This window comes from Adiantum capillus-veneris, chromosome 9, assembly GCF_014529385.1.
Source record: "Adiantum capillus-veneris isolate H3 chromosome 9, ASM1452938v2, whole genome shotgun sequence".
Classification (NCBI taxonomy): domain Eukaryota; kingdom Viridiplantae; phylum Streptophyta; class Polypodiopsida; order Polypodiales; family Pteridaceae; genus Adiantum; species Adiantum capillus-veneris.
In genome coordinates, this window is record NC_140939.1 from 85220307 (window position 1) to 85232700 (window position 12394).

The following is a 12394-nucleotide window of genomic DNA, read 5'->3' on the forward strand; positions in this document are numbered from 1 at the left end:
TTTTTTTTTTAGAGAGAGAGAGAGAGACTCTCTCAGCACACGTGGGGCTATCCGGCACTCACGAGCATCCATGGAAAAGCATCATCCTGATCTCATAATGTGTCGCAAGCAGTCGGGCATCGCTATAGGGCGACTCTGCGAGAAGTGCGATGGCAAGTGCGTGATTTGTGATTCGTATGTGCGCCCATGTACTCTGGTTTGAGTGTGCGATGAGAGAAATTATGGCTCCTTCCAAAAGCGATGCATCATCTGCGGAGGTGCCGGCATTTTTTATGCTTACTATTGCAAAGAGTGCACCTAGAAGGAGAAGGATAGAGATGATTGCCCCAAAATTGTGAACCTTGGCAGTGCCCCAAGAAGTATGGTTTCAAAAAAAGATAGGTTAGTGCACTCTTGTAACCTTCTGCTTTGTCGTGCCTTATGAGGTTGGGGGTTGCTGCATACATACAACTGAGATTTGTCATGTTTATTGTGGGCTATGATAGCATGTTCTTGCAGATGTAAGAGTGCAAAGAATGACACTTTTTAATTGTGAGGTTTGCACCCGTTCAAATAGACATACTGTATTGATGTTAAATTATCTCCTATTGGCTGCATAGTTATTTCAAAAAAGGTTTTTCTTTTGAGAGAGAGAGAGAGAGAGAGAGAGAGAGAGAGAGAGAGAGAGAGAGAGAGAGAGATTGTCGAGTGAGTGAGGGCAACGCAGGGTTGCGAGAGCAGAAGAGGAAGCAGCAGAAAGAAATTAAGAGAGGAAACCAACAGAGATGCCATCCAAATTGGATCGCTCGCAGATAGTGGAAGGGACTACAACGACCTTGTCTTGACGATTCTGGATAGTGAGCTTGATGATAATGCGCAGGCCCTTCTAGTCCTTGGTAGTCTCCTTAGCGATGTCGTCTTCTTGGGCGACAGACCTAGAGGCCCCATCTTGGGCACCAATGAAGAGGTAGCTCCAACTTACCCTCCTGTTAAATGAACAAAAACCACCTCCTCATATTCTTGCTGCCCTTTCTTTATCAGCATTGCATCTTCATCATGGGTGCAAAACATGCATCACTCAGCTTCATGTCTACTGTCTAGTGGAGTTTATGGGTGGCTACCTCAATGGTGACGCTGAACTAGAGCAGGACTAGAATTAGGGGAGCAATTAGCGTATAGCGCCGTTGCCCTTGTGATCAAAGCCCTCAAGGAGCCCGAGCGCGATTAGAAGAAGATTAATGTTTAGCTACAGCTGCTGCTCCTCGTGGGACTAAAATAGTAGCTAAATGTGCGATAATTCTTGCTCAAGAATGAGTACTGCTGTGTGGGCGCATGTGCTCTGGTGTGAACATAGCCTCTGAAGACAACTAGAGCTACTCATGATTAGTGCTAAGGGCCTTGTTAATCCGCTCTGAGTTTCGTGCAGCAATTATCTCCCTTTCTAATCTCAAAGAGGGCCAGCTTTGATAGTCAGATTCTTGCCCATTTAATGCATAATTAATACCACAATGATAAAGCCGACTGACAGAAACAACAGAGATGCCATCATTTGCATTTATGACATTGTTATACTGTAGGTGCTCCTCATGGTTGTTGGCTACTCTCATAATTGCATTGTCAAAATTCCTCCTATTAATCTGACCATGCAAGCCGTTGCAGCACTTGATTGCCTTTTTCTTCTTCTACTACTTGCTCCTTAGTCCTAGCATTGGCGACAGGGTTTTGCTCCATGCTAGAGTGCCCCATGAGCTCTTAGCTAGTTTCCGACCTACAGATTCCTCTTCCTTCTCCTTATACATTTAAGAAAATCAAGCAAAATGGCAACATTTCTCTCAATGATGTGATTGAGATTGCCCGGGTGTGATGCGTCCCCGTTCAATGGAAAAGGAGCTTCCTTGCACAATAAAGGAAATTCTTGGTATTGCGTTTCTGTGGGTTGCTTTGTGGATAAGAAGGATCCCAAGGATTTGTAAACAGAGATTGACGATGGGGATATTGAGATTCCAGAGAATTAGCTTAATTAATCTTAGGTAGGCGCCTCTCTGGAATGTAGCGTTGTTAAAGTAAGTTTTACTTTGTGTTACTCCTGTTGGATTTTTTCCGCATATCATTTCTGGACAACTGTCAGCTTGTTATATTTATAATGAGTGCATGCTCAGCGTGTCACACACACACACACACACAGAGAGAGAGAGAGAGAGAGAGAGAGAGAGAGAGAGAGAGAGAGAGAGAGAGAGAGAGAGAGAGCACCGGTTCACATGCTTCATACAGTGTTTGGAAAAAAACAATTTCACAAACATCCATAGAGGAAATTTCTCAAAATAACGGCATTTTTTACAATTAAACTCTATTTTCTTGAATTTTCAAAGCAGATTCTATCCTTCTTTCCCTCCCTTCAATTGGTTGTTTTGAGTTTTCAAACGCTCTTAGCACTATATTTTAGTGGACTTGAAATCTAAACATAGAAAGAGACGTAGACTTTTTTAGAGAGTTTTGTGTGTGTGTGTGTGTGTGAGTGTGTGTGTGTGTGAGAGAGAGAGAGAGAGAGAGAGAGAGAGAGAGAGAGAGAGAGAGAGAAGATCCTACAAGGTAGTTTGGTTGTGCTCACACGTTGGCTTGGCTTTCACGAGGAATAAAACTTAAGTGGGAGAATGCGCAAGATGAAGTGAAAAAACATATTTTACCTATAAATGGTGACATGCATAAGGACGACTAGATTGATCTATATTTAAGTCTCCAAAAAAACATAATTTTGCTAGCAACTGTGACATGTATAAGGACGACTAGGTTTGTATAATCATGATTGTGGAGCAATGGTGCTGACATTTATTGTTTGGGTTTAGAGAAAGCTGTGTGTGTGTGTGTGTGTGTGTGTGTGTGTGTGTGTGATATCTCTTTTTAGAAAAGAAGTATATATATACATGAGAAACTCACTTGGTAACTTTGCTCGGTTTTGAGCTTGCTCGGATAAGTTCGCTCGATGTTTGGTAGAACTCATTTCTACATTATGAAATATGGACCTATATGTAGGGTTTTGTTTGGTACATGTTGTCACAAGAGGAGTAGCATGGTCTAAGAGCTCACGGAGTTCGGTTTAGCCAAGTGTGGAGCAATGTTTAGAGGGTCCCTCTCACACATCTTGCTTAGTGTTTACAGTTATCTCCATACACAAGTACATTTCGTACGTGATGGATGTCATTTTTTTGACACATTCGACATGTGGAGAATATGAGTCTTTGGGATTGACACTAGCACCCTTTATTTTGATTACGTGTCATGACGGAGTCCCTAAGTGCTGGTCACATCCATTTGTTAGACCATTTTGCACACATCCTATGAGGAACAATTTCAGAGGCCAAAATTGTTGAATACCTAGTAAGACTTGCTAAGGTACAAGCTCAATTGAACAACTTTAATGGCGGATGGTTTTTTACACATGCAACATATATGTTTTGCTACCAAATGAACTATTTCATTTGGTACCTAGTTGTGAAGGGTTTTCACATTCTACTATGGTCCAAATATGTTAGCATGATTTTCATGTAGCTCTTCTCCCATGAGCCATGAGCATAAGATTATCCATAAGCATTGGCAACTACGATTATAGATATGCAGATTCGGATTTGGTTTTGTTGAATGCATGCACACTAGGTCTTATGGGTCATACTATTCAGCAAAAGCTGATTTGGAGCTGCATGGACATTAATAACAGTAGTAGCTTCTAAAGCATTTTGCACTCTATGTGCACTATCTCTATGAGATTAATTGTAGATCTATCAATCACCAATAGAGGTCTTGGCTCGGTTTAGGTGCTTGTAGATCAACCCATGAAAGTTAACCAAGATGGTCGTTCCTAATATTTTTTATTAATCAGCATTGTTGCAAAGAATTAAGATCCCTGTTTATACTAGTCATTTCGATAGATTGTCTGTAAATAGTGGGAAAACAAATATCAGTACTGCCGGTCATCTAGAGGGGATAGGTTGATAACAAGTGTTACATTTGTGCTAAAGGATATGTTACACACATACAAACTTACAAAAAGAACTTGCAAAAGGTCATTATTTCTACAATTCTACAAAAAATGAAGATTTCAAGAAAAAAGGGTTTATTCTATTCATTGAAAAATCACAAAAAAGGGATTTATGAAAGAGTTCCTGAATGCATGTGAATCGTGATTCAGTATATCTAGACCAAGTGAACCCCCCGACAAGAATAAGGTTAGGATTTGCAAAAGTAGGTCGAAAACACTTTGAAAAAGTGTCCTAGATCACAACAATGAATGAAAGACCCATCCAGATTCTCCCACTTCAGATATATGACCACCCTACAAACATTAGGTATCTTCATTTCGAGAGTTTCACAATACGAGTTCATGTCACTTTGCCAAAGCACATAGATTTGTTTCTATTGGATGTAGACATTACTAGAACGTGTAGGGGGTTGTGCTCATAATTTACTAACTCTTTTATGCATGGCCATAGGAAGGATAAGAGATTGATGAATTCTATCCAAAATATGCTGTTAATAATAACCTCCTCCTTGATACATTAACCACTTTGATTAAACATCAATATTGTCGTAGTAGACAAAAAGGCCTTTTGATCATGATTTTCTGTTCTATGAAAAAACACCCCAAACATTCCATGGCTAGAGAAAAATACATTTTCCATAACAACATTATTAAACCGAGTGGCTATAGCCATAATCAAGTCACGCGGGGTCCACCTTTCAAAAATACCTATAACACATTAATTTAAGAAGTATTTACCAAACTCTTCCAACACACACCGCATCATGTATTAAAAGAGCTTTTTTCTTTGATAAACCTCTACCGTTTTAAAAAAACTTTCAATCTTTTAGTCCCTCTTGTACATGTAAGTCTTTAACTCTTTGAGAGTTAAATTTAAGAAGCCCTTTTTTCTTTCATAAACCTCTACCATTTTTAAAAATTTTCAATTTTTAGCCCCTCTTGTACATGTAACTCTTTAAATGTTTAAAACTTAAGAAGCCGCTCAGTTGAACGCACATATTTTCAAGTGGATCCCCTTGGAGTCAAGTCTTTGATAGTAGAGAGTCTTCCACTAAAATACATAGTCAGTACTCTAATTTGCAAAAGAGTCATTTGATTCCATACTTCATCTTCGAATTCAAGAGTGACAGAGTGCTCTCCCATTGCTTGGGACTGTACTAAGAAGATATCTTTCAAACACTCTTCCATAGGGCCATGGTCGATAAGACTCCCATAGGGGCAAGGTTAGAGGCCTCATGTCTAGAATCTTGCCAAAGGGAATTGGGTAAGACAATAAAAACCATGCCTAGCCAAGGAGCACAAAAAAAAACAACAGAAGAAGACCTATTTTAGGGTTCAAAGTTGATCATTCAATCAACACGAGGAGTGTCGCAAAGAAGATTCTTGAGTCTCAACCTAGGATTGAAAAGAGGAAGACCAAATTCAAGAGAGCGTTGGCACAATAGGTTGAAATTATCTCTGCAAAGTCTCTACAAAGCCCTAGATCCTTTCCATTTCCCTCCTCTCTCTCTCTCTCTCTCTCTCTCTCTCTCTCTCACACACACACACACACACACACACACACACACACACACACACACACACACTCGTGGATACTCACAGATAGCACAGATAAGCTTAGTGTCCTCGTGAAAATGCGAGCTCATGTGCCTCGCTAAACCACCAGCATGTGAGACACATTACCTCTAGGAGTTCAAGAAGCTCGAGGGGGAGATTGTAATTGCATAGTCCAAGAGCAATCTCCCAAATGAGAGAATAAAAAAATATATGAAACAAGTGATAAAATCACGAGGCCTGCCCTCGTGAGAAGAGAGCATGGAAATACCACCATTGTGCCAAAAGTTGGAATAAAATAAAGGGAAAATTACCAAAATACCCCTCTAGTTTGTGGAACTTCCCAAAATACCCTTATATCTATTTTGGTTTGGATTGTTCAAGAATTTCTAATCTTTACTCTTTTTGACAATTGAGATCCGTTTTGAGTGCTTAGCATGTAATTTGTCACAAATTACCTCGCAAAAAAAGGCAATTCTGTTTAAAAATAATGAAGCGATTCATCTCAAAGCCTACATAACCAACTCAGATTCTAGTTTTAGCGTCTTGTATTGACAGATAATCAATCTTCTTATGAAAAGCAACGAATTTAAAAAAATTGAGGGGTATTTTGAAAATTTCCACAAATTAGAGAGGTATTTTGATAATTTTTCCTATAATAAATTTTGGACTCTTTTTAATCGTTTCCAAATTTTGCAAACCTGACCCTTTTACCATTGAATATCCCTTTACTCCTACTCCCCCCCTCTCGCTACCATTCCCACATTCTACTTGTTGTCTCTTCTCTCTCTTCTTTAAGTCTCTCTGTCCCTCTTTCTCTTCCTTTCCTTTTCTTGTTTCTCTTTCTTTGAATCCCTCTCACACACAAAAGCGTGCAAAATTTCTCTTGCTTCTCTCTCTCTCTCTCTCTCTCTCTCTCTCTCTCTCTCTCTCTCTCTCTCTCTCTCTCTCTCTCTCTCTCGCGCCTCCACAGCTCGCCTAGCATAGTGCATGGTGATGGACAACACAAGGTTGGTGGTGATGGCGGTGGGCAGATCTGGCTGGGACAGTCGGCAGCGAATATGACGCAGATGATGGAACAGGAGCTAGGGGCGATCCAAGCGGAGTAGCAGTGGGACAAGGACGAAGAGGGCTCTCCAACTGTAGGTGTTCATATGAGCTATGGGATAGGGAAGGCGCAAGGATAACAAAGATGAACTACAGACGCACAGAGATGGGGCTGTGGAGCTCGGAAGCAACCTGTTGAAGGGTGCTGACAATCGAGCATGAAGTGATACATGTAGCCAACCGCCAGATCTGTTGTCCAACCTTTTGTATGCGTTGGGTGCCGCCTCCAGCTACTATCTTACACCAGCCATGGCCATATTAGAGCTTGCCCTCCCTATTGCAATTCGGCCATGCCTCACCTTTGGCCTACCGAACGTCTGCGCATTTAGCCACAAGAACTAACGGCTCCCATCTCCTGCATAGCACCCTTAGACCACCAGCCTGCCATGTCGACGTGTTGTTGTGAATGCCTCGCTATTTTTTCTGTAGCCCATGTAGAGCACAACTTTCCAATGCTCTTCGTTCCAATATCGACCCGTCTACTCCATATTTTGAACACCTGTTCTGCACGATCATTCAGGCTCCACAAATGCCCTTAATGCACCTTAACGCCGTACTATGCTATATTGGACTAGGCCAACCTCGCGCATGCCGTAGCCCCTCAATATTTTCCTCCACCCGAATCCATTCCACCTCGTTGGCAACCTACAGAAGGTAGTTCACATTGCCATGTACCCATCGGCCGCCACCATCTCTGTCATAGACACGGCGTCCATCTTCCTTGGCCACAATATTATGAGCTATGAGTCTGGCCCTTTAGGCGCTCCTGCCCCGCCATTAAAGTTGCATCAAGCATGAAGCTTCACCATCACCTTCTCTGCTCCCTCCCATACGGCACACCCACCAGCTAATGTCCTTCATCAGGGCCTGGTTCCAATCATGCATCATCACACCCCAGTTTTCCATGTTCGTCGTCATGCATTTCAGCTCCACCGTTCCTCCCATCATTTTCATCCTAGCCCGGGCTCAATAAACCAAGAAACACATGCAAGGTTGGGTGGCTTGTATGGTGCCGAAGCTGCAAGTGTTGTTGGTTTTGGAACAAGGGGACGATCCTGCGAGTGGTGAGGTGAACACAAGACCTGTTGCCTTGCAAAGTGGGGGACCGTTAATGGTTGTGGAGGGTGCATCTTTTGATGTAGGTATACGTTCAAGATCTCGATTCTCATTCACGATAGAAATCTCTTCCTTGCTTTTCCCAAGGATTCCTATCCCTTCCAAAAAATGATGTACATGACCACTACTTTCATGCACCAATCAAAAATTAAATGATTTAAAAAATGCAAAATTTAATTTTAAAATAACTTTCTCTTTATCATTAAGAAAAAGCGAAACCATCACTAAGGCCTTCCCCCTTTGGGGCAGGCCAAAAATAACTACAATGGTTAGTGTCGTCCTCTCTCTCTCTCTCTCTCTCTCTCTCGTCGGGCATTTGGTTTGGTTGGGCTTTATATTGGAGCTATATTTGCAAGCCTCAAGGTATCGCAAAGCAAATTTGCCATGAAGAGGTCGACGAAGAATTAAACAACAGTCTATGGCGAACATTCCCTGCGCAAACAATTGTGGATTCTACGGCACTACGGAGACCCGCAATCTCTGCTCTCGCTGCTTCCATGAATATCTGGTAGCTGGTTGTTCATCAAGGCAGGTGGTGGACTTGGCAGCGCCGGATCAGCTGCACTCTCCCACCTCGTCGGAAGCTCGACATCACGTGGATGGGCCTCGACCTGCCACGGAGGATCAGCTCCAGCTGCGGGCAGAGGATCAGAAGGCAAGGGGGAAGCCGCCGGTGCGCTGCCAGGGACCGAGCTGCCACAAAAAGGTGCTGCCGCTGCGGCAGCGTCTTTTGCTCCCTCCATCGCTTCCCGGACCAGCACGCCTGCCCCTTCGACTTCAAGGTTCGGGATCGTGCTGCCCTCGCCAAGGCCAACCCCGTCGTCCGCGCACCCAAGATCTGATCGTATGAACAAAGCCGCCCAAGTACGCTGCCAGGGACCGAGCTGCCACAAAAAGGTGGGGCTCACAGGCTTCCACTGCCGCTGCGGCAGCGTCTTTTGCTCCCTCCATCGCTTCCCGGACCAGCACGCCTGCCCCTTCGACTTCAAGGTCCGGGATCGTGCTGCCCTCGCCAACGCCAACCCCAACCCCAACCCCAACCCCGTCGTCCGCGTACCCAAGATCTGATCGTATGAATAAGCCACGGCGCCATATTGCAAGGGACTCTTGGACCTATGCTATGTCAAGCCACCTCCTATAATGTCTCTTGCTATTTTGAACTAGTCTTGCTTGGTGGGCCTCGCTATATAACATCTATAGGATATAACGTGACATATGCAAATTGACATTTAGCATCTAGCACTGAAGGGAACAAGAGCATGACTAATTTGACAAGGTGGCAGTGCGTGAAAGGGATATACATTTGAAAAATCCTATAATACTTTTTGCGAGTAGTTATGCACATGCAATTCATTTATAATACATGCACCCAAGCTGCAATTGATCTCATCTATTGCTTGTTTTCTTTCAAGAATAATGGTCAAAGAAATGAAGGAATTTAGGGTTCGTTGCATGTATGATGGAGCATGACATCTTGTACAAAGTTACATGTAGCCAGTGGACCGAGTTTGTGATATGACATGTGTTACAAAGCTCCTGTGCGTGACTACAAATTGAGGATAGTTGGATAAGATCACCGAACATGAGAACACATTTATTGTTGAAGGGATTTGTCAATTTACTACTTGTTACGTTGCCATTTTGTCTTACGATAAGGTCAAAAGTCGTTTAGGTTAACATGGATAGCTCGTCTATAATTATAATATTTGTCTCTTTTATGTCCAATTATTGCTCATCGGTCTCATGAATAGAGAGGGCATACTATTGATTCATGGTTGGTATCTTGAATTGGTAATGGATTGTAGATGCAATGATGCTAAGTCTTGATGTTTCACCTTTGATGGCAAAGCGCGCAACAATAATGCAAAAGTGAGGGCAGGAGGAGTGTCTTTTCTATTTTTCTGTTGACCTCGATTATCGCTATATATGTACGAGGGACATTTCTAGATTGTGAGCAAAGATATCACATTGCATGCTCCAATCTTTATACAATGCAGTAACTTTCAAACCATGACTGTACCTAACATATGGACGGTAAGCTAGTTTTAAGTTGGCAGTAATTTGCTCTCTAGCTTATTGATGCTTGGAGTGAAATCTTTTAGCAGACACCTAATATGGGAGAAACAAGGACATATATAGTATATCATCAATTAGTTAGACACCTAGTATGGTATCAATTATTTAGAGCTAAAGAAAGATGCACAGGTGAATTCACTACTGTGATACACCACATGCATTCACTACTTGTGTATTCACTACTGTAATACATCACATGCATTGGCTAACAGTCGTATACAAAGAGTTGCGTGTGTAACTAACATGTGTAGTTGTAGCCAGAGGCACGGGTACTACGCCTCCGGGCTTCACACCAGAGGGTCTGACGCCTAGGGGGGACGCCTATGGGGGGGAGGACACCTATGGGTACGACGCCTGCTTCTCCCATCATGGACGCTTCGACACCTAGGGGTGGGACAGAGGCGCGTACGTCCTCATCTCCGCAGCACAGGTGCACTCGCCGATCTCGGTGATCGTCAGGTGGAGGTGGTGGTTGCTGTGGAGGAGGGTCCACAGATGCTTCGACCCCTCTTCGCTCACGACCCTCGTCCTACCTAGGCACACCTCTCGAGACACCTCTTGGCACACCTCGAACACCTTGGGGGCACACGATCCTAGTTTCTCCAAGCTCTATATTGTACATGTAGATGGTTCTGTTGACATGGATAGAGTCGAGACTAAGATGCGACAGCGGATCCGCCAGCTTGCAGAGCTGCAGTTTTCGACCAGCCTTCTGACGTCTTAGGGTGATCAGGATGGGGACGAAATCAATTACATAGTGGAGACCATCCTTAGAGAGTACCAGCCTGCTCTAGGTTCTTCCGTTGTTCCGAGGAGGTGGATCAAGGGTGTTGCACGGGACACCGTGAAACATCGACAAGATGCAGCTCGGAAGGCTTTCAGGACCGGCTCGCCGAAGCCTTCGGGCATCCCACACGAGACGTGGCTGCAGATCAGGGAGGATGAGCGCACATCGGACACGCGGTTCAGATAGCAGCGTGAGGCTGCGTAGGTACGACAGATAACCAGGGGGACATATCATCTTGGCAGCGGAGGCTTCGACATCTTTCGCTATGAGTTTGTGAGTTTCTAAGCCAATCTTAACTATGGCGTTTTTTAAAACGCGATGAATCATGTATTCTTATTACTTTGATTTTTGTATAAACGTAGAATCTTGCGATGCATCGAGCTCCGACACGCTAGGAGGAGTCAGATGGATATCGCAGAGGTATCTATGAAGTACTGAATGATCTTGAAGCTTCAGGAGAGCCTGTAGACTGGGAGGCCTTACAGTCTCGCTGATCGCTTGAGGTGAGACGTTAATATGTGTGAGTTGATTTAATTAAGTAAGTATATGTGAAGTAATATCAATACTAATTTTGTGAGTTGTCCTATGTGCAGGTTGCGACGCCTAGTCATTAGTGGACCGGATTTCATATATATGCTTTGTGAGACACAGACACGCTTCTGTGTCTCTTTTTTGTACAGACAGTTATTGTTTCCCTTATGGTTATGATTATTGTCATTGTCATTGTATAGACATGGTTATTTCTCCTATTCTTGTATATACATAGTTATGGTTCAGGTTTTGTTAATGGTTATGTTTAACTTTCTGGTTATGCTTATGGTTATTGTTAATTTTGTTTATAGTTATGGTTATCTGCATTATGGTGATGCTTTTAAGTTACGGTTATGCTTTTAAGTTATGGTTATGGTTCGTTATGGTTATGCTTTTCAGTTGGTACGGTACTTGTCTTTCATTGGCCTTAAATCTCATGTGAGATCCTACATGGATAGCATGTAGGAGGCGTATACATGATATGGTTTTTTTTGAAAAGTTTATGTAAAAACAAAGGGAACTTTGCCAAAATTTCTGTGCGCGGGAGCATGGTTGATTTTGGTGCTGCTCGCTTTCTTGGGCAGAGGGCAGGAAGTCTGGCTGTGGCTGTGTCCATCTTTTAACTGGGCACAGGCCAGGCTACCTGCCCTCTGCCCAAGAAATTTTTTTGTCTATTATGGTCGTCACTATCTGCGTCTATATCTGCGTCGCAAATAGCGACAGGTTCACAGGGACGCGGATATTGACGCACATAGCGACGCAGTGCGTCGATATCTGCATCGATGACACCTTTTTTTGTTGTAGTGTTTGAAACAACTTTCCCAAAAGGCACAATCACAAAAAAATGGTCAAATCAGCAAATCATCATAAATTAGTCAAAAACTATAAAGTAGACACAAAATTTTGCTTTTGATTTGGCAAAATGTTGTCCAAACTAGAACGCCGTCTTCGTGGAGCCACATATTTAGAGAAACTTAGGAATTTATTACTTTCTTGTTCTTTGGATTCCGCCTCTCGTATGGGGGAGAGTCTTCTTTTGGGGGTCTCATCAAGAGGCCTCCTAAGCTCTCCCTCCTCTTGGAAAGGAAGGGAAATCCCATAAGTACGAAGTTGTTGAGTAACTTCGGCTTACAAAGTAGGGTTGCCCATAGCTTGATGCAGCCTAGTAACAAGATAATTGATAAACATGGGGGCATCATCATTAGTACCTT

General features: G+C 43.1%; 1 protein-coding gene and 1 pseudogene across 1 annotated transcript; one reads left to right on the forward strand and one right to left on the reverse strand.

Annotated features, from left to right (window-relative positions):
- Nucleotides 1-1076: 1076 nt before the first annotated feature.
- Nucleotides 1077-1778, reverse strand: LOC147450752 (uncharacterized; annotated as a pseudogene).
- Nucleotides 1779-8207: 6429 nt separating this feature from the next.
- Nucleotides 8208-8882, forward strand: LOC147450753 (zinc finger A20 and AN1 domain-containing stress-associated protein 5-like). The gene is made up of 2 exons (XM_086520518.1): nucleotides 8208-8630; nucleotides 8663-8882. The coding sequence occupies exons 1-2, from the start codon at nucleotides 8208-8210 to the stop codon at nucleotides 8855-8857; spliced, it is 618 nt and encodes a 205-aa protein (XP_086376644.1). The 3' UTR covers nucleotides 8858-8882.
- The last annotated feature ends 3512 nt before the right edge of the window (nucleotides 8883-12394 follow it).

Coding starts and splice junctions, on each gene's coding strand:
- LOC147450753 (XM_086520518.1), top strand. CDS start 8,208: ATGGCGAACATTCCCTGCGCAAACAATTGTGGATTCTACGGCACTACG. Junction 8,631..8,662: donor GTCCGCGCACCCAAGATCTG/ATCGTATGAACA, acceptor CAAGTACGCTGC/CAGGGACCGAGCTGCCACAA.